The following is a 21185-nucleotide window of genomic DNA, read 5'->3' on the forward strand; positions in this document are numbered from 1 at the left end:
CTGGGTGAGTCTCAGCCACTGGTGTTTGCTCTGGGGTCTCCAGTAAATGGGAAGATTCTGGGTCAGAGATACAGGTCGAAGCCTCTGTGGCAAATTCACTCTGATCTAGACTTCTGTTCCAGCCAGCTCTGGTTTTACTCCTGAGCCCAGGGAGGTTGAGGCCATTTGAACAGTTTTGTGTTGGCTTTATCAGTATTTATTTCAGCCCTGATGACTTTCAGTCTGGGGAAACCAAGGACCCGGTCGTGCCACCCTGACACAGCACAGTCCAGCTGGGAGAGCCCTTCAGCCAGGCCTGCTGCTCCTCAGAACCTCGGCTGCCCACGGGACTCGGGGAGGTGCAAAGAGTGCACCAGCCCGAGGGACTGCCCGGCTGCTGGGAGGAGGAGCAGGAACGGCAGGACGGATTGTGAGGTGGGAGCCGAGTGCTGGGAACAGCTCGCAGTGTTTTCCTCAAGGCTCGGGTCCAGATCTGCCCAAAGCCGCTGCTCCACCTCACGCCGTGTTCCCGCTGCTCCCGGAGCTCCATTAGCGCCGCTCGGAACAGGAAACCAACACATGTTCTGGTTTGATCTTTATTGATTTTTTTTTTTTTTTTTTTACAAGTATAGAATCTCATTTAAATCAGCGATCGTGGCATCCAGCAATCTGCCTGCTCCTCCTCCCGGGGCAGAGGACACCGGTGTCTCCTCAGGAATGGGGCTCTCCTGGGTTCCGGTGACGCTCCAGGGAAACCAGTCCCTTCCCTGCCGGGAGGGGAGCAATGGGCGGGAGCTGCAGGAAGGCTTCTCCCACGGAAAGGCTGGGGTTGGAATCACTCCTGGCACACACAGCACGAGGCAGAGCCTCTGTACCCGGCCGGGAGGGTGGACAGATCCGTTGGCGCGGAATAATCCCAGAATGCAGCATAACCTTGAGGACGGAATGGAGTGATTTGGAAATGGACTAAGGCAGATCATGACCGGGCTCGGAGCTGGAGAATCAAGCGGATTTACCAACTTCCAACGGAGTGGTTGCTGGAATGTTCACACACACGGCCCAGCCCCTCGGGCAGGGGGCCGTGCACGGATTCCTGAACGTCTCTTTGGTTGTCCAGCGGGTTCAACCCTCTTGCTTCTGTCTTGAGCCACATCTGGACAGGATCTGTCGACTTTCCACCCGCAAAACACACCAGCAATTTCCAGTAGCTGAAGTGTATTCCAGGACTATTGCCCTGGTGTGGAATGAGTTAAAAAGGATCTTGTATTTATTTGATTTGAATCGTTCAAATTTTATTTTCCTTGTGGCTGACACGGACTGATTCACTTTTTTTCTTTTTTTTTTTTTTCTAACTTTGAATACGATTAAGAGCTGACTAAAGATCTCAAACACTATATACTGAGAGTCACTATGGATGTTAAAGAAAACACCAGCACTAGCACCACAGCCCTGTATTCCAGACTTCCTGGTGCTTGGAAGACCTGCTGCCGTGGAGCAGGGCCTTGTTCACTCTGTGCTAGTGCTGCTCCCGAGCCACTACAGGGTTTTGCAGGGAAGCAAACAAGCTATAACGAAATATCCAGGCTACTACCGCGTCACAAAGCGCACTTGGCTCATCAACTCTGCCAAATGCCTCTTAGGCCTTTCCTTGGAGGACCCTAATAAACTGACTAAAAAAGGAGGGAGGCTTTATGGAAGGAATAAACTCATAAGGAGACCTGGTTCTGCTAAATGAGAGAGATGCAGATGGGAAATCCCCATAGAGAGAAATGCTTTGAAGGGAATCGTTGGCCTTGCAGGTTAGTGAGGTGAGAATTGAGGTTCTGCTGTATGGTAAAGAATCAAAGTTGGCTGTAGAAGAAGAAGGGAATGTCTCCAGTCTGGTTGTCTCAGAATAGCGCGTCCCTTCTGTTGTGCTTCCTGTCTGCAGTCCCATTAAATTCCCCAGTAAGGCATCAGGGGTCTCCTCTCTCTCTCATAAACGTCTGGGATGATGCCGTAGGGCGTCTGTACCATTTTAACCGTCGTCTTCCCGAAGAGCTTCCTCTCGTAGTCTATCAGCTGCCTCCAGAAGCCCACGTTGGGCCGTATGACGGGGCGCCGGGACTTGACCCAGTTGTAGGCCTCGAAGAGGGAGACCTTGTGGTACTTCATGAGGAAGGCGATGCAGAGCGTGGCCGACCTGCTGACGCCGGCGGCGCAGTGCACCAGCGTGGCCCCGTGTTTCCGCGCCACGCTGTTGATCTTGTCGGCCACGCTGTCGAAGTACAGGGAGATGGGGGCGTTGGGCATGTCAGCCAAAGGCACTTTGACGTATTCAAACTGGGGCCAGTTGAAGTTGGGGATCTCGATGGTGGCGTTGATGATGCAGGTGATGCCCCGGGAGAGCAGCAGGTGCCGGTTGGAGGCGACGCTGCCCCGGCTCAGGTACAGCGAGGGGGTGATTTGGGCGATGCCCCCCAGGGCACCTTCGGAAAGCATTCGTGGAGCCATCAGAGTTCTCGGTAAGGAGTTGTGGCTTCTGGAGGTCATGGAGGATCTTGGCACTCACGCTTCCATTATGGGAAGAGGTTCAATGGGATCTTCAGCCAAGGGAAGGATTGTCTGGCCTGGTGGTGGTGGCAGGACAGCGAGAGCTTCCTCTGCTTAGTCACTGCAAAACACAAGTGAGGCCACGTGAGAGGGGCAGCCGTCCCTGAGCTGTGTCTGGGCGAGGGAACAGGAAACCCCAGCTCGCCCTGCTGTGGCCTGGCAAAGCTCCGTGGGGAACGTGGCTCTGGTTTCACAGTGCTCATCACCACTGGGCTCCCAGGCATCGCCTGGACAGAACAGCAACAAAAAATCTCCCAGCCTAATTAGCCCCAATTACTCATTGAGGCTTTACCTGTGGGCCCAGGCAGCATCTCACCCGGATCAGCACGTGGAAGATGAGCTACACCTTTTCCATGCTCAAACCCAGCAGCTTCACAGCTGGCCAGAGTCCAGAGGGATGGTGAGGAACAGCAGATGCCAGTCATTTACAGCACCCTGCCCTCTCCCCAGTGCCACCCTTCTCCTTTTTTAGGTGTACCAAAGGCCCCGCCAAAGCACATAAACAGAGGAAAGTCGCTCATTAGGAAAGGCGGTGAGTCACGTCCACCCGATCACTCACCGGCTCTCATCGAAGCAGGGGAAGTGTGGAAAGAGTGACCTGGTTATGTCAGAAGCTGAGAGTAAAACCCAAGCAGAGGCTGGGACAGGGGAGGCTCTGCTGCTGCTTTAACGCCTCATTAATGCTTTGGAGGGGGCCTCTGGTGGTCTAGTGGTTAGAGTGTCTGACTTTCACCGCTGCGACCCGGGTTCGATTCCCGGCCCCCTGGGCAGGTGGAGCTCGTCAGCCGTGGAAGGCAATCCACCTAAGAGAAGGTCACTCTAAACAAACCTACATCCTGGGGACCTCACTGCCACTGTCCAAGCTTTGCTCGGCCCCGGCAGATGAACCTCAGGACTAAAGGGTGGGCTCAGTTCAGCGCACGCTGTGTCTCACCTAAAAATCCACTGCGCAGGCTGGAAGGGTTAATGACCTTTCCCAAATCTTCGCTCGCGAAGACTGGCCATTAATGCTTTGGAGAGAGACACGTGCCCCAAAGGCTCGGGATCGCCCCGGGACAGCCCCTGCTCTGATTCCCTCTGCTCTTTTAGGGCCTTTCCAAAGCCAGTAGGGAAACTACAACCAAGGGGATGAGCCCTGGAGCATTAATAATTTGCCAGTCTGTGAGTTCTCCAGCTGCAGATGGGCCGTGGGAGAGGCTCTGGTCTGTGCAGGCTGGAGAGGCCCTGCCCTGCCCGGGGACCTCTGAGCCCACCCGTGTCACTGGCACTGCTGGAGAGGAGCTGGGGGATGCTCAGCACCTTGGGGGAGTCAGATTTGTCCCTCCAGCAGTTCACTCTAATTATGTTAGAGGGTCCTCAAAGGGCTGAGAGACCCCAGCTATGGCTTCCCCAGCCCTTGGTGCAGTGTCTGCCCACATCCCATGCTCTGGGAAGCACCAGCAGGTCCCAGCAGTGGCTGGTGGGATCGCCCGCTCCGCTGCCAGCGGAGTTTTGGCTCTGTGGTGCAGGAACTTAATGAGCATAATGAGGCCTCTTCTGTGGCTCTTCCCTGCTGGCACTTACTTGAGCAGCTCCGGAAGCCGTGGGCCCAAAGAGCTGCAAGAGCTCCTGCCCCAAAAAGGAGCAAGAGCTCCTTGTTGCTGCAGCTGTGAACAGCAGCTTCCCCCGTGGACACCCCAACACAGTCACCCAGCAGGAGCAGCAAGGAAAGGGGTGTTTTTGCAAAGGAATGAAGTCTTCTGAGCAGGGGAAATCCCTGCTCTCAAACAGCTTTTACTGACAACACAAAGGATTGGAGCACTTACGCTTGGTCACAACCTGTCCTGCTCCAAATCAGGGGTCGGTACCGGGATGTCGCGGGGTGCTGATGGGGTGGCTCACAGAGTGTGTCCAGTGCTGACCTGGGGAGAGAAGAGAGCATGAATTTTACTGGGATCTGCACTGGACCTGATTTAGGTGGCTGTCCAAGAACTGGGGGGGAGGATCACTGTTCCCTGCTGGTCGTGGGGCAGACAGAGGCCTTGGGAGGGCACTTGCTGCCGACACTGTAATGTCACCAATTCCTGCCAACAGAGCACTCACAGTCATGGCAGGCCCAGAGGAATCTGAGCCTGGCACAAAAATCATGGCTCAGAAAAATATTAAATAGTTTAAGTAATTAATTTGCTCTAATGTCTCCTTTAGCATCTGCCAGGTGCTAAATTCCAGACACACCTCTGCATCCTTCTGATGGTGTCCAAAGCCACCTGGTGGGGAGCTCCTGCTCCTGTTCCCTGAGGCACTGCTGGAAGTACGGGGTGAACAGGAAGGGGCAGAGCTGGTGCCAGAGCCACAGCATTCCACTCCTGGAAAGTGGAGGATGGGGCAACATCGCCTTTTCATTCTGCCAGACCAGAAGCACCACAAGCCCCCAGAGTGGAGGTGAAGCAGCTGGGAGATGCTGCTGGACCCCGGCAGAGCGAGAGCAGCGCCTGCTCCAAACCAGCTCCGTGCAAGGCAGACCCTCCAGCTGCTCCCAGGGGCACCCGGAGCACTCCAAGGGTAGTTTGGGAAGGGCTTTGCTGCTTTCCATACAGTGCTTCCTGTTAGCAGGCAGCAACTTATCCAGATATTTGCATGTGACAGGCTGGGCTTGCTCTGCAAACTCTGGGGCCACCAGGCTGGCACCAAACGCCCGCGTGCCACCCACTCCCAGCACCACCACCCACTCCTGGCACCGCCGGCACGGCCCCTTGAAGCCCATCCAGTCCCACCCCCTGCCATGGGCAGGGACACCTTCCACTAGCCCAGGTTGCTCCAAGCCCCATCCAACCTGGCCTTGGACACTTCCAGGGATGGGGCAGCCACAGCTTCCCTGTGCAACCTGTTCCATGCCAGTTATATCCCCAGGGTTCCCAATGGCTGACAGCAGCAGCACGGCTTCTGCTCGATGCTGAGCAGCTCTTGGCCAAGAGTGAGTGAATGCTTTGGAGAGGAGCTCATTATTTAGGCGAGATAAGGCTGCTGTGCTCCCAGCACGTGCCTGGTGGCTCAGGATGCTGCCCAGACACAGGGGAAGGCCACCAAGGGAGAGGGGCAGGTGCCAGCGTCCCTTCCCGTGTTCCGCGGCGCTCGCAGCGGGAGCTGCCTGGGATGCCACTGACTGTGATGTGCTGTCTCAGGCATGTGACAGAGCCACGCTCCTGCCCACACACACCAGGCTGAGCAGCTGCTGGCGTGCAGGGAGCTGGGAATGAAAGGGGCCTCGTCTGCCTGGGCTGGCAGCGGCTCCTGCTGGGTGCGGCGCCTTCGGCTGAGACCGGGAGCTCCCACCAGGCTGTGTGAGCCTTCATCTGGCCCCAAAGCTGCACCCCCTGCCTGGCCCCAGCTCAGACAAAGCCTTGCCCAAAGCCTGCTGTTTTGCTCCCACAAAACTCCATTTGCCTTTCTCAGCACACCCGTGTTATCCCGCTGCAATCCAACACTGTTGCTCTTCATGCAGCAGTCCCCGTCATTGTGCTAAAGCAGAGAGAGAGAGAGAGAGGAGTGAAAAGCCTCTTCCCAGCTGTTGCTGGGTGCAAAAAAAAAGAGGAAAATATCTGAAGATCAAATAAGGGACACAGACAGCCCAGCCCTGGCTGTGCCACCTGCAGTACCTGGGGAGGCCGGTGGCACAACAGGCTCCTGGCACGGGAAGAGGCACCGGCTGCCTCCTTCAGCCTCTGCTGTGGGAGCTGCACCAGCACAGCCAGGCTGGACCATCTCATGTGCAGTACAGACCCCACATCGTCTCCCATGTTCCCTGGTTGGAGTTTCTGAGTGGTGGCATAGGCTGGGGGGTCACACCAGCACCCTCGGGGTGCTGGGGCCTGTCCCGGCTGCCTTGTCACCACAGGAGCTCCCCAGCACCAGGCAGGGCACCCGAGGGTTGGGATCCAGAACTGTCCCTGAAGCAGCACTGAAAGTACCTTCCAAAGGAGCTGGAATGTGATTGTGGTTTCCTGCAAAGGGCTGAAATTCCCAGATGGTGCAGTGTGGTCCTTTGGGAAAAGACTGGCTGGTGATGGGCTGGTAGCAACCAGGTGTTCCCACCGTCATAGCCTTGTTTGCTGAGCTGACTCCAACTAACGAAATAATTAATCTTGTAACAGCCCCGACCCCCAGCAAATCCCTCTCCAGACTCTGCCTTGGTCTTGCTCATGCAGACAGAACAGCCAGTGCCACGTGCTGACCCAGCCAGGGAGGGCTGGGACCCCTCCAGGGTGGCAGGAGGTCCCTGGGGACCCTGGTGCTGCAGGGGCAGGACCGGTGCAGCTTCTTCCCTCCCCCCTCCCCGGCAGCCTGGTGGGTTCTGCCATTGCTCTCATCTGCATAATCAGGGGTGGGGGAAGCGAGTGGGTAATTACAGCCTGGAGAACAGTCTGCTCTTCAAAGCCTCCAGGTCCTTTCCCAGAGCTCCTGGCCAGCACCATCCTCAGGTGCAGGATTACGGAGAAGGGACACTTTTCCAGCACCCACCATGTCCAGGATCTCATCCTGCATCCCCTGGCTCTGCTCAGCTCCACGGCTCAGGTGGGTCTGGCTGCTCCTGTCGGGCTCTGCGTGTTCTGCTGTACCTGGAGGCTGAGCTCTGTGGTTCACCTGTCCCAGGAGAAGGGGCAGGTGCTTTGTCCGTGGCAGCTGCTCCCATGGAAGGCAGGTTGTATCCCACCCGGGCTGGATTTCCTGCTCCTCTCCATCAAGGGGGTTTCCAAAGCCATACAGCAATGCCTTGGTTTGTGCTTTGGTGGTGCAGCCCCTCGGAAAAGTTGCTGCTGGCAATGCTCGTGGCTCTGCTCTTCCAAATCTTGCAACAGCTGGAGTTTGTTTCTCTTTGCTTTCATTCCTGAGAATGCAGTTCTGCTAACAAAGGCTGAAATTCCCATGGGAAAGCGCTGCTGGTTCCTGAACCTCCTGAGAAAGGCTTGAAAACACCTCTGGAAGCTCAAAAGACAGAGGCACACGGGGTGATGTGAGTTAAACACTGTGATCTCCAGGACAGGAGGGAGAGCTGGTCGGGCTCTAGACAATGAGTTGGCAAGTCTGAGCTTCTGCCTTCTTATTCTGGTGCTGCTGGATGGTTTGCTCTGATTTGGGGGATTTTTTTTTTTTTTTAGTTTTCTTTTCTTTTTTAAGTGCCTCTGTGGCTTGTCCCTGAGGGACTTTACAAAGCCCTGCAGTTTGTGTCGGGTTCTGTGTCAGTAACACAACAATGGAGCTGGTACCTGGCACAGGTGGAAGCTTCCCCAGACTCCTGTCCCCCTGGACTGTAGGTTTAGGGTGAGAGGAGGCTCAGGGGGCTGGTGGGCCCTGCTCTACTGGTGGAGCAGAGACACTGAAGCCCCTGGTTTTATTCCCAGAGCATCATCTGGGATTCGAAACAGGTTTGTGGGCTGGGTGTGTGAAATGTCAGTACTGAGGCAAACCTTCTCCCCCCTCCCAGGAGAGGAAAAGTTATTCATTTTGGAGATGACAAATGCTCTCTAATCCTGCAGTAAAGAGAAGAGTCAATATCGCAGGCGCTGAATGAACGAGCCTGCCCAGGGCTCTTCCCAGCCAGGCTGAACAGCAAATTGCTTCAGAAATGGTCCTGGAGAGTGGCATTTCAAATACATTTCAGCAGAGAGCACAAACTGCAGCCATTCTCGGGTCAGGGCTTGCTTGTGCAGAGTCCAAGGGAGGCTGAAGCAGAGCCGGGAGGGGAGAGGACGTGTGGGAGCCGCCGGCTCCTCGCTCCTCTTCCCAGCCCTCCTGCAGCCCTTTGCTCTGCCGGGTCCTTGCTCTCTTTCCTTGGGTTGTGGTGGATGCGCTCCCGGAGCCATTACAGGCTCCTCTCGGAGCGCGGGGCAGAGCCAGCGGCACATCCTCGCCATGAAGGGATGAGTGGTTTGGGTTTGGAATGCAAAAGGAGGAAGGGGAGCAGGCGGGGACGGCGGGATGGTCTGGGCTGAGACAGAGGATGCCGCGACCGACCCCTGATCGATTGTGCTCGCAGCCCGCGCTGGCCTCTCGGCGAGCGCAGGATGGGAGCTGTCAGATGTTAAATCAAGATAATAATCTGTCTGCCCGGAGCTCTGAGCAGGCCTGGCTGCTTGGGCAGCTCCCAGCACAGCCGGGTTCCCCGCGCTTGCCAGAACACACCAGTAACTTCCCAGAGGATTCGTGGAAGAAAGGGAATCGTGCCCAGAACGCACCACAAGACACTCCTCGCACAGCCCCCCGCTGTCACGGGGAGCTCGAGTACCTGCTCGTTGCTCAACGACCCCGGATCAAGCACATTTAGTCCCCGAGCACAGTCTTGCCTCCCCCACACGCCTGGAGTCTGGGCTGCTCCCATGACCCGAGCCAGCTCCCCGGGCTGGTGATCCCTGAGGAGCCTGTCCCAGCCTGCTGCCACTGCCTTCCGAGGGGTGACAGCCGACACTCCCGTGGCACGGCTCGTCTCCCTCCCACCGGCACCACTGGGGTGCCCTGGGAGAGGCCAGGGCTTGGCAACCTCACCCGCTGCCTCCCGCATCTGGTCACCAGCCGTGCTCTGCCCTCCCTCAGCCCCTCCTCGCTGCCAGCCAAAGCCTCACTCCCTGACAACCCCGGCACCAACACAGCAGGAAAAATGGGCGGTGAGGTTTTTGGAAGGCTCCGTCCAAGGATGATGCCACTGGGCCCGCTGGGCAGGGCCCATGGCTGCCAGGCAGGGCGGCAGCTCCACTGACTCCGGATTCCCACTGTCACCGTCTCCCTGGCGAGGCGGCGGATCTGCCCACGGGCACGCTGTGATCCTGCCACACAGCCACCCCCCCCTCTGTGCTGCTCTGGAGTGGGAACAGGCAGGGCTGCTTCCTCTCCACTCGGCAGCTGGATCCTGCCAGCTGCCAGCCAAACCTCTGGCCATAGGGAGAGCTCCCGGCCGCAGGGACGGAGTGAGACGGGGAGCGGGCGCAACCTGGAGCAAGCTGGTATTTATAAAATCCTTGCTCTGCTCTGAGGACAAGCCTCCCTCGGCAAGCAGCGAGAGGATTCGATGCAAGAAAAACAAACCATCCTCCTTTTTAAAGCCACGTTTGCTCTTTCAGAGCCATGGGCTCCTGCACACCCTGCTCTGCGTGCCAGTCCCTTGGAGAGCACAGCGGGGGCACGGGGCTCGCCCAGGACAGACCAGGAGTGTGGCCACCTGCATCTTGCTTAAAAATTCTGGGTGGGTGAACCAATCACTTTAAAAACCAGAATTAAGCCTTGAGAAGGCACAAATGGGACCCAACAGTTGTGGGCAGCATCAGCTCCATACTCGGCTGAACACCCAGGGCTGTTTTCCAGCCCCGATTGTCTGCTGTGAAGCACCACAGATCATTTCAGCACCAGCTGATGGCATCTGGATTGCATGCGGAGTTTGGGAAAGCTCCCCTGCTCCATCCCCTGCTCCCTGTGTCCAAGTGTGACCCGGGGGGGATGTGGATGGGGAGGAGAGGGGCACACTCAGGGAGCAGACCCACGCCTGGCTCCAGCTCCCGGGGTGCTGCAAGATGGAGCCTTGTTTTTTCCGGAGCCGTGCCCTGCGCAGTCACAGCTGACAGGAGGGACACAATCTCTTCCCTGTTAGCCGAACAAAACACAGGGACCTGGTGTGTTTGCTCGTGTGTGACCCTGCCGGGCCCAGGGCTGTGCCTGCTGCTGCTGTGGCCGGGCTCTGCCCCAGCCCACCCCAAACCCCATCAAATTGAAGGCAGCTGCAAATTCACTGCAACGTGTCCTGGAAACGGCCAGGTGCTTCCATGCTGGTGCTCACCCGGGCCTTTTCCAGGGGCAGTGCCAACTGGTGCACGCTCTGAACAGCCCAACTTCTCATGGGGGTCCCAAAGCCTGGCACCCTGATAAACCTGACGGTGACACAACCCTCACTGGAGGAATTCCTGCTGGGCAGAGGCTGCCCATGCTTTCCCCACGCTTCCCAAGGCCAGGCAGGAGCTGGGCACAGGGCAGTGCAGCTGAAGGGAGGACAGCAGGATGTGCCCACAGCAGCTGTAAGGAATGAGGTCACCTCTGAGCACACCGATGGGGTTGTGCAGGGTAACAGGAAGAGAGGCCAGTTTTAATCAGCTGGGGGGAAATCAAGTTTACACGAGGCAGCGATTGCTTCCCGTGCAAGCAGCACGGGGCCAGCACCCCACACCTCCCAGGAGGTCATTCCAGCTGCTTCAGGCTTGGGGGAGTGGCATTTTTTAGGGACACTGTGTAAATCCACATTTCCTCCATGAAGGACTCTCCCCTCCCTGAGCTGCTGCTCAGCCTCCTCCAAAGGGAAGGATCCACAACCACCCCCCTCTGTGGGGTGGGATGGTGGAAACAGGGACAATTAAAGTCCCATCAGTCCAGACACCCCAACCCACCCTGCTGTGGTGAGCATGGCAGCACCTGTTGCTCCTTCCTGATGGGAAACTCAAATTTGCCTGATTATTACTATTTTATATTATTTTTAAAGCAGGGAGTAGCCACAGAGCTGAGCCCACAAGCTGCCTGCACTAGAGGTGCCCCAGGAGTGTGGGCAATGTATCTGCCTCCAGTTCTCCAGCTTCATTCCCAAGCATTCAGGGAGCTGGGGCTGCTGTTCAGAGATTTCTCAGCTGTTTCCAAATGCCAGAGCCCTCTCTGCTACATGCTCACACTTCCCTTTGTGTTATGGTCGCTCAAAGTGTCTTTTTGGAAGTGATAAATGGGGGGGGGGGGTGTGGTGAGGGTTGTGTGCCCGGAGAGGAGGGGCTGGGAGAAGCTCCCGTGCCTGGTTTGAGGCATTACCCCACCTTCTAGGGAAAGCCACCCTGGAAGGAAGGTGGTAGCAGGAAGCCTGGAAGGCTTCTCTGGTGAACAGCCTCGTGTAAACAGCTCTGGTGGGGCCAGTGTGTGGTGAGTGGGAGAGAAGCTGCTCCTGGTACCCACTGCCATGCCCAGGTGCCTTCTCCCTTCTCCTCATTCCCAACCTCTTTTTGCATGCCCAGATGTGCAGGTGGCTGCTTCCCTGGGACAAAGCTGGTACCGACTCTCAGAGTAGAGGTCTGAGACTTTCTTGAGCAGGCTCTGCATCCCTTTCCTCCCTCCCATGACGTCTGGCTCAGACAGAAGGTTTCCCCCACACCCTGTGCATTTCTAGCACTAGAGCAGCATGAGCTCTCTGCCTTTCCAGCTCCAAGATTCCAGCTGGGATCAGGTATTGAATTAAGCCATGCAAATTTCCATCTTGCCCTGACCAACACACGGAAGCGGTGCCAAAGCCTAGAGCAGACCCTGCAGCGCAGCAAAGGCTCAGATCAAATCCCTGAGAGTTCACCTCTGTTCCTGGAGGAAACTGGAATGTCCGTGCCCGTGCCCAGGACCCAGGCGAGCCCTCGGGGGCAGGAAGGACAGGCAGAGCTGCACGTTCACACCTTCCGGGCATAAATCGATTAAAACCTGCTGCATTACTGCTCCCCCGACGTTCAGCAGGGTCACATCAGCCAAGTCGTGGCGGCAGATCTCTGCCAGTGAGGAGCAGCACGGTGCCCCCAGAATTAGGGACCCTTCTTTCTCATTCCTTGGGAACCAGAGTGCCACAGAGCTCATCCCAACCACCGGAACGAAGCACACACCAAGGTTTACAGCGAGGCCCGGGGGAGGAATCCACTCCCTGCCAGAGCAGGGACGGCCGATCTAGTGTATCATCAGGGAAAACTGTTTTGTCAGTGCTAATCCTCCACCATTCCTGTGGCAGGGGCATTAGGGATAAACCGAACTTGCAACATGATATTAGGGCATCTGCCGACACTCAAACCTCCAGAATAAAAGGCTCATTTGCTGCCCAGTCGAACAGGTTATAATCCTGCCCCATCTCCCTACAGCCAAATGCCACTCATTGATTACTGGTGTTGCTCAAAGCAGCTGCTCCGGAGCTGAGTCAAGGGCCACGCACACAACCCGTCTGGATGAGAGGCCGGGCAGCCGCAGGCACGAGCCGGGGTTTGGTGGCACCAGCGTGCCCTGAGAGCAGGGGGTGCCCAGGGCAGGAGCCAGGGAGGGGTCCTAAGAGGGGAGTGCCAAGAGCAGGATCCAGCGATGGGTGCTGAGAGGGAAGAGCGCAGGGCAGGATCCAAGGATGGGTGCAGAGCTGGGGGTGCCAAAGGCAGGATCCAAGGATGGGTGCTGAGAGGGAAGAGCCCAGGGCAGGATCCAGGGATGGGTGCCGACCTGGAGGTGCCCAGGGCAGGATCCAAGGATGGATGCTGCGAGGGAAGAGCCCAGGGCAGGATCCAGGGATGGGTGCCGACCTGGAGGTGCCCAGGGCAGGATCCAAGGACGGATGCTGAGAGGGAAGTGTCCAGGGCAGGAGGCAGGGACGGGTGCCCCGCTCCGGCAGAGCCCGCGGTGGGGCTGGGGCTGGTTCCACGTCGAGGAACCACCCGAGCTCTGCCCGGGCTGCTCTGGTGCAGCTCCGAGGTGACACCCCGCTCCCTCGCCGGGCTTACCCGGGGTTTGAGCACCGGCCGCCGGGTTCTTGCCGCGCCCCGCTCCTTCGGGCACCCCCGGCAGAGCCGCCGCTGCCCCGTCCCAGCGCGGCCCCGGCCGGGAGCGCAGCGGGGCCGCATCCGCGGGGCGCTGAGCGGGCACAGCCCCCGCACCGCCCGCTCCGGAGGGATGCGGGGGGCGGGATCCCCTCGGCCCCGTCCCGCCCGTGCGGGCAGAGCCGGGGGGCTCCGGCGGTCCCCCCGCAGGGCACCGCGAGCGGCCGGGGCGGGCCGGGGGCAGCGCGGGGCGCTGGAAACGCGGCGGGGAACGGCGAAGAACGGCGGGGCCCCGCAGCCCGGCCACGCGGGGCCAGCCCGAGCCCCCTCCCCGTGCCCCGGCTCCCCCCTTCCCGCCCCGGCCCGTCCCTACCATGGCTCCGGCGGCGGCTCCGCGCTCCCTCGCGGCCGTGGCGGCGGCGGCGGGCCGGGACTTTTATCGTGCTCGGCCGGCTCCGTCTCGGCGGTGCCACCTGACCGCGGTGCCGGGGCCGCCCCCGCCCGCCGAGCCGCCGTTACCAGGCTACGGGGGGCGGCCCGGCCCGGCCCCCGGGCGGGGGCTCCGGGAGACCGGCCCCGCTTAAAGGCGCCGCCGCCGCCGGGGCCCCTGTGGGGAAGGGGCTGTGTGTGGGGCAGGGGGGCCCTGCGGGGATGGGGACGCGGCGGGAATACGACTGTGTGGGGACGAGTGGGGATCCCTGCAGGGATGGGACCGTGTGTGGGGACAAGTGGGGGGGCCCTGTTGGGGTGGAGACAAGTAAGGGTTCCAGTGGGGGCATAACGGGGTCCCCGTGGGGATGGGGACAAGTGTGGGTTCCAATGGGGATGTGGCGTGGTTCCTGTGGGAATAAGACTTTGTTGACACGATGGAGTCCCTGTGGACAAGCAGGGGTCCCTGTGGGGACATAACAGGCGTCCTGTGGGGATAGGATGTGTCAAAGTCAATGAAGGGACATGGTGGGGCCCCTCTGGGGCCATGAGAGGATCCCTGTGGACATGGGGATGTGGCAGGGTCCCACTGAGGACACGGCAGCATGCGGGGATGTGGCAGGGCCCATGACATCCCCTGTTAGGGATGGGACATGTCACGTCCCCGTGGGAACCCTGCCAGCGCGTGGGGACAAATCCCTTGGCTCGGTGGGTGCCCGGTGGGGAGGGGGTCAGCCCTAGGACAGAGAGAAGCCTGTTTTTTGTGACAAGGACATCCCAAGCCACAGCCACTGTTCCTCCCGACGCTGGGAGCAGGGTAAAGGAATGGTGGGTGGCCCGGGGGACCCTCACTCCCAGGGCTCCTCCTGGCACCGTGCTGGGGGCCAGGCTGGACCCTTGCCCATGTCAGAGTGGGCTCAGGTCCTTGGAGAGGGATGCCATAGGCTGGGATCGTTCTGGATGGATGCCGGGGGCTGGGGAATACGCATGGCAAAGGGGAGAGTATGGCTGGAAACTGGGGGGTGAAGGTGAAGGGTGTGCTCCCACCACCTCACCCCCATGGCAGGGATGGGACAAGGCTGGCACTGGGAGAGGAGGAGGAAGAGGAGGAGGAGGAGGAGGAGGAGGAGGAGGAGGAGGGCAGCCTCCACCGTAACCCCGCAGCTGCTGGAGCGAAGCGTGGCCACCCCAGCCCGCTTTTGTCCGCTCTCCGGTTTTGCTGTCGCACGCTCAGACCGAAATAGCCAAAATCCCTAATAGGAAGCTTCCCCCAGCCCGAGCCCTCGGCTGGTATCTCGCTCGGGCAGGTTTCATGACTCAGCAGCCCAGATGGAGCCGTCCCTCACAGCCCTCAGCTCCAAATCTGTTTATTGCTCCAGAGGCTGTTTTTCCAAGAGCTTCACTGCTTTATAACAGCCAGCGCTCTCCCTTAAAACCCTGCCTCTCCAGCGAGGGCTCGCGTCACACTCAGCGCAGAGGTGGGCGAGGAACAAAAATAGACAAATTAAGAAAACCTCAAAAGGCCAAAAAATGAAAATGTGAGGGTTTTGGCTCTCTGAGCTCCAAGGTTTGCTTTGCCTCCGTGTTGCATCAGCTCTGCTCTTCCTCTGCTGCCTTCCTTGGAGCTGCACCATCTCGGGGGCAGAGAAGAATCCCCAGGTGATCACAAGTCCACGAGAAGCTGAGAGACAGCTGAGCCCCCTGGGGTGTCCCCCCAGAGCTGAGGTCGGGGCACTGTGCCCTTGGCTGGAGAGTGGAGCCCTGGCGGTGCAAACCTGGGGTGGTGTTGGCCACAGGCAGCACAGGGAACAATAAGGATGGATTTTGGGGTTGCAGCCTCTGGGGTTCCCTCCCCAACTATCTAAACCCCTCATTCCCCCTCATCACTGTTGAATGAGAAATAGGCTCTTGCACAGCTCCAGTTCCTTGTCCTGGGTGGTTTTTAACTACTCACACAACTGCACAGGTGATTTCAATGCTGGTGTAATTCGTGTTTTTAACCTTCACCCTGCCGGGAGTTTTATGCGTTCGTAGTGTGGGATAGAAGATGTGAAGAGGGAAACTTGGGAGGCCTTTGACCCAGGGACACAGCAAAGACAGCAGGGAACAAAGCTCCTCCCCACACTGAACCCTGGGCAAGGGTTCACTCCTGGGAGCTGGGGGCACTCAGTGGTGGCTGGGGGCTGCTGGTGGCCCCCACCCCTCCTGCCAACAGTGTTGGCCAGGATGGATGTACAAGGGGCAGGTGGGACAGTGAGGGTTTGCTCCTGAGCACAGGGGAGGGGCTGGGCAGTGGGTGCTTTCTCAGGTACCTGCTCGCTCTCTGCCCTGGTATGGGGGGACAGCAGGGCCTCTGTGGGACCCCCAGCCCTGGGAAGGCAGCCCGTGCTCCCACCAGGTACAGCCCAGGTCAGGTAGGGCAGCAGCAGCTCTTCTGTAAGGCACACATGGTGTTGTGGGCAGGTTTTCCCCCTTCCCATAGGAACTGTGCATCTATTGGAAAAGTTTCAAAGACTGTGTGGGGACAAGATGCTTGAAGCAGGACCAGCCCCCCTTGATGGCACCCCATAGTGCCTTTGGGGGTGATGGTGTCGGAAGGGTCAGGACTTGACTCTGATCCTTGTGGGTCTCTTCCAGCTCGGGATATTCTGTGAATCTGTGAAACCCACCTTACCCAGCCCAGCCTGGCAGATCCGCACCCTGCTGGGTCCGTGGGTCCCGGGCACATTCCCGAAGGGAGCATCCGACCACAGACCATTAACTGGTCGTTAGGGCCATTACCTTAATCACCGGGTGTTCTCCTGCTCTGTATCAAGGTGTGCTCAGGGTCACGCAGGCTGAGTGGGGAGCAGGTGGCTGCCTCCTGCACGGCTGTGGCAGTGCCTGGATCCGCCGCCACCCATCCATCCATCCATCCATCCTCTCCAGTTTCCATGGCTACGCCAGAGTTTACTCTTCCCCGCCTTCCACCGCCTGCATGGGTGTGATGTAAAAAAAGGTCCTTATGTGAGGCAAAAAGCCCAGGGACTGGGACCTCCTGGTTTTTGGGAGCAACAACTCCATCCAGGGTGGTCAAACCACAGTGTGACAGGCACTGAGTGTCCTGGCAGCTCCCGCAGCCCACCTGAATGGCACCTTGGAGGCCTTCAGGGGGGCTGTGGCATGATTTTGGGGTGCTGCCTTCCCCTCCTGGCCTCCCTGATGGCGGCAGGGACCCAAGGGAGGCGGGAGTGATCTCCTAGGGACAAATCCAGGCGCGGAGCCATCGGCCGCCTGGCGCTCAATGCGAGGTGACAGCGCAGAGCAGAGATCCCTGAGCTGCAGCTCCTTAATGGGAGAGAACAAAACCCGAGCTTGGGTCACCACGTGGGATTTCAGTGGCCAAATGTGGGTCAGCAGAGGCCTCGCCGGGGAGGCAGGAATGTCACAACACCGCAGGGATTTCACAGCACCACAGGGCAGTCACAGCACGGCAGGGGTTTGATCCCTTTCCAGGAGCACAAGCAGCAGAGGGGCAGCATATCCCAGTCCACGGCCACATTCCCTGGGCAGGGGGATTTGGGCTGAGGGGCTCCTGGGATGTGGCCGAGGTGCAGTTGGCTGTGAGGATGTGTGATCATTTCCAAATCCATGGGTGCTGTGATTCACAGGGCCAGCGGGTGAAGCGGGAAGCATTCCCATAGCCTGGGTGTGCTGCACCCGGCTGTGTTCGGCCATGGGGCAATCCTCGTGCCCTGCCCATGCATCCCAGGGTTCCTGCCTGCTCCTGGACACCTGGTCGGGCTGCCTGTGCCCCAAGGCCAGTTTTCCCTCTGACGGGCTCTGGGTGACCCTGAACTCCACAGGATCACGGCTCCACTGTGTGTTTGTTGCATTGAAGAGGCCCCTCAGTAGCAGGGGTGCAGGGATGGTGCATTGTGCAGGGACCCCGTGGTATGGGCTGTGTTTCAGCAGCTCCCTCGGGGAGATGCTGGGCACAGAGGGTGCCTGGGTGCTGTTTGGCCTCGGGAGGGTGGGGTGAGTTCCATCGGGCACTCGCCCGCTGAGTCACGGGGCTGTGCAGCCAGAGCTGTGCCATGTGTGCCTCCGGCCTGGCCCAGAGGGGATGCTCTGTGTCCTTCCCTGACCCCCTCCCCACACCCCAGGACAGACTCTGTGGCCAGGCTGGGCAGTGAGGGCTGGTGACTGACGTGGCCTGGCAGCTCAGCCTCCCCAAAGGCGCTCGCTGCTCCTTCTGCCTCTCCCACCAAGGCTCCCTCCCTTCCCCCCCATCCCAGCCTGCACATCACTGCCTGCCTCCTGGCCAGCTGAGCTGGGGGCTCACCCCATCCCAGATTCCCCAGACATCCCCTGGAAGCCCAGCCTGGAAGGTGCTCTGGCAGTGCCTGTCCCTCCAGCACTGCACAGGGTGCTCCGAGCTCCCATCCCCATTTTATGGGAAGGGCTGGGGAGTGCTGGTGTCTGCAGATGCTGGTTCATAAAACATTGACTTTCCAGACAGGCTTTGCAGAAGAAATGAGATGCTGGTGATTGTATGGAGAGCTCAGGGAATCCCAGGGTGTGTTCCCTGGAGCAAAGGGTGATCCTTGCTCGGGGTTGTTGAGAGCCTGCAGTGGGGCAGAGACCCAAAACGCTGGACACCTGTGTGCTCCAAACTGCTGCTTGACCCCATCTCTGGTTTCCTCATGCTCTTCCCTACTCTGTCTCACCTGTTGGGTTCCCACACAGTCCTGGCCCAGCGCTGCCGTGGAGTGACAACACACGGCTGGTGTGTGTGGGCTGGCTTGTGGTTCCTCTGTGGAAGCATGTTCGTCTCCATGGTGGGATGGGGGCACAGGGGGATGGGGGCTGCAGGCATTTGTGTGCATGAGGCTGCTGGTGGGTTCGCTCTCCGACACTCTCCATCAGCTGCAGTCACGGGGAGCGCAGCGGGAACGCGTCTGCTTTTCCTGTGTCACTGTGAGTGCTTTCTCCACACTCACCGATAAATCTGTGCTGGTTTTTCCCGGCAGGTCACCGAGCCAGTTTGCTGGCAGGGCAGAGATCACCATGGGGCACTGCTGCGTGGTTTGGATTTTTCCCTTTCCCAGGACGGCAGCTCTGGGGTTTCTCCAACCGCGGCTGGAAAGCCGCCGTTCCAGCGCGGTGTTTGTCTCCCAAGGAGGTGGTTTAGGTTTCACAGGCCCAACCTGATGGGAATTTGAGCAGGCACTAAAACTAGAGCTTCTCATGCCTTCGTTATCGGCGCTATCTGCTCCGCTGGGCAGCCGTGGGGAGCGCGGTGGGAGCTGGTGGGAGCCCGTGCTGTGCCGGGGCGGCACAAGCCCCCGGGATCTGCTCCAGGCAGCCCCCACCTCCCGGGCTGAGTCACCAGCAGGCCGAGTGCATTTGCTGCTGGTGTGACGGCAGCTGTAAGTCCCAAAAAATCCCCCAGCACTGATGCTTTAATGACAGGCGGGTAACACAGCCCCGAAGAAGACTCATCCCGCACATACCTCATTAGTGGTGACTAAGCCCGCACTGGGCTGGAGCAGCCACAGCCTTCCCACGTCACCCCAGCCCTGGTGTCACTAATTCTGCAGGTCCCGAGATCCCAAACAGCCCATCTCCTGCCAGTCCCCGGCCTTGTTCCATATTTAATCTTTCATGTTCACCTGAGTCTCTAATTAAGCTCAGCCGTGAGCCCATGGTGTGTAGTGAGGGCTTGGCGTTCCCGGAGTGCTCTGTGTGTGGGACCCACACAGCAGCCCACTGAAACAACCCCCAGCTGAAGGTTTTCCCTTTGTTTTCCCTTTCTTTTTAATTCCTCCCCCCTAAACTAGCACTAGGCAGGTGTGTAATGCTAACTCAAGGCAGGTATGAATCATAGAATCATTGAATCCCAGAACAGTTTGGGTCGTAAGGGACCTTAAAGCTCACCCAGTTCCAACCCCCTGCCATGGGCAGGGACACCTTCCACTAGAACAGGTGAGGTGAAGTGCGGGCCCATTAGCAGCAAAGCTCTTAAAAAAGGAATGTGTGGACTGTTTGGGGCTTTTTTCCTTTTTTTACAGTAAAGGCATGAATGGTCAGCTTGAGGTATTCAAAAAGAGCTTTTTCTTGTGTTTCTTTTCGCTGGCAGGAGCTGTCCAGGGAGCCTGTGTTGGGGTGAGGCAGGGCAGCATGGAAACCTCAGGTGCTGCTTCCCAAGCCAGTATCCAGAGGAGCCGGACAGTGTCAAGGGCTGGAGCAGCTGGAGTAGCCACCATCCTCCCCGACATCCCAGCTGGCTGCCTCACCCTTAAGAGTCCCCCAGTCAAAACCACCCCCCGGCCTGGCAGTGAACGGGGCTCTGATCCCCCCGGGGGGCTGCAGGGTTGGGCAGGGGGAGAGACGCGCATTGTAACTGGAGCAGCATATCCATGGCAACCCCAACTTTTCATCAGTGTTAATTACTTACACAGTGCCAGAGCTGCGCACGGCGCCTCCCAGATAAAGATACATCCCCCTTCCAAGCCTCTCTGAGTGACACCGAGGCGACAGCGAGCTCGGGGAGCCGGGTCTGGAACGCGGTGACGGAGACATTTTGTGAGGAGAGGAGCTGGGATTTAAAGGAGGGGCCGGAGAGGCAGCCGGGAGCTCAGGGCAGCTTTTCTCCCAAAAAAACCACCTTCCCGGAGTGTTGGGAAATGGCCCCAGCCGATGTGACAAGCAGATCCGTACCCCAAATCCTGCTGTTGGGGTGTCTCTGGTGGCTGTGCCTCGGTGGGGTGTGTGGGGCCACACGGCTGTGGGGCCGTGGCCGTGGTGAGGGCTGGCAGCAGGTCACACTCACGGGCCTGTTCGGGTCCCTTTGGGGCACAGGGATGTCACTGAGCGGGTGAGGATGTGGCTGATCCCGGGATGGTCCCAGCAGGTCCTGGAGTTTTTGGCTCCTCTACGGCTTTTTGGTGCAACTCACGGCACAGGAGGCCGGGCAAAGGAAAAGCAGTTTGGCTGTTTAATGTTAAAAGTGGGAAACACATTCCCAAGGCATTACAGCTCACCGTGTCATTCCCTCAGCATTCCCAGTTATAGAGTCTCAATTTCTACAGACTTTAATCTTCAACATGTAGTTTATTACTGCTGCTTTTCTTTAAATAGCATTATTTTCTAGGAAGTGCAGCCGTCCCATCCCCACAGCTGCTGTTGTGCGTTTATCTCCCCTCTCCTGGTGAGAAGCTGATGGATACAGATCCAGGCAGCTGCGTGACCTTTACAGTCTCCCTCCGAGTCCAGGGACGTGGATGTAAGATTGTTTCAAGTCATTTTGATTTTATTACAAACCAAAATACTTCACATTCAGTGGCACCTCAGGTCCACAGGATAATTACTCTCGGGGAAAAAACCACCCAAACCCAAACCCCTTAAACAGGTATCGGTGTAGTTGTGGCTCACTTAATCTTTTCCATGAGATCCCAAACTTGAGAGCCAACACGCCACTTGCTTTAGTTTGTCAGGTTTTCTATGGGACATTATTCCAGCATTACACCTTAGCAGGAAGCAGTCTGACAAACAATTTACTGTGCAATAAGCCACGCCGAGCTGCATCTGCAAAGAACCATCTTCATCATCCAATTATTGCCAAATCCAAATGTTCTGTACTGATGGGGGGGTTGTGTG

General features: G+C 58.4%; 1 protein-coding gene and 1 long non-coding RNA gene across 3 annotated transcripts; both read right to left on the reverse strand.

Annotated features, from left to right (window-relative positions):
• Window positions 1–564: 564 nt before the first annotated feature.
• Window positions 565–13605, reverse strand: DUSP14 (dual specificity phosphatase 14). 2 transcript variants are annotated; one of them, XM_027751578.2, is made up of 3 exons: window positions 13489–13605; window positions 4377–4472; window positions 565–2632 (listed from the first exon to the last, which is right to left on the reverse strand). In XM_027751578.2, the coding sequence occupies exon 3, from the start codon at window positions 2509–2511 to the stop codon at window positions 1915–1917; it is 597 nt and encodes a 198-aa protein (XP_027607379.1). In that variant the 5' UTR covers window positions 2512–2632; window positions 4377–4472; window positions 13489–13605; the 3' UTR covers window positions 565–1914. The 2 variants fall into 2 exon arrangements, with proteins under 2 accessions (XP_027607379.1, XP_039243243.1); XM_039387309.1 differs by lacking the exon at window positions 13489–13605 and adding an exon at window positions 13080–13263.
• Window positions 13606–14895: 1290 nt separating this feature from the next.
• On the reverse strand, window positions 14896–16403 carry LOC120324484. The gene is made up of 2 exons (XR_005565836.1): window positions 16326–16403; window positions 14896–15319 (listed from the first exon to the last, which is right to left on the reverse strand). It is a non-coding gene; the product is annotated as an uncharacterized LOC120324484 (long non-coding RNA).
• Window positions 16404–21185: the final 4782 nt, after the last annotated feature.

The sequence above is a fragment of the Pipra filicauda genome, unplaced genomic scaffold (genome assembly GCF_003945595.2).
Source record: "Pipra filicauda isolate LSUMZ 115617 unplaced genomic scaffold, ASM394559v2 scaffold120_size2142806_pilon, whole genome shotgun sequence".
Lineage (NCBI taxonomy): Eukaryota > Metazoa > Chordata > Aves > Passeriformes > Pipridae > Pipra > Pipra filicauda.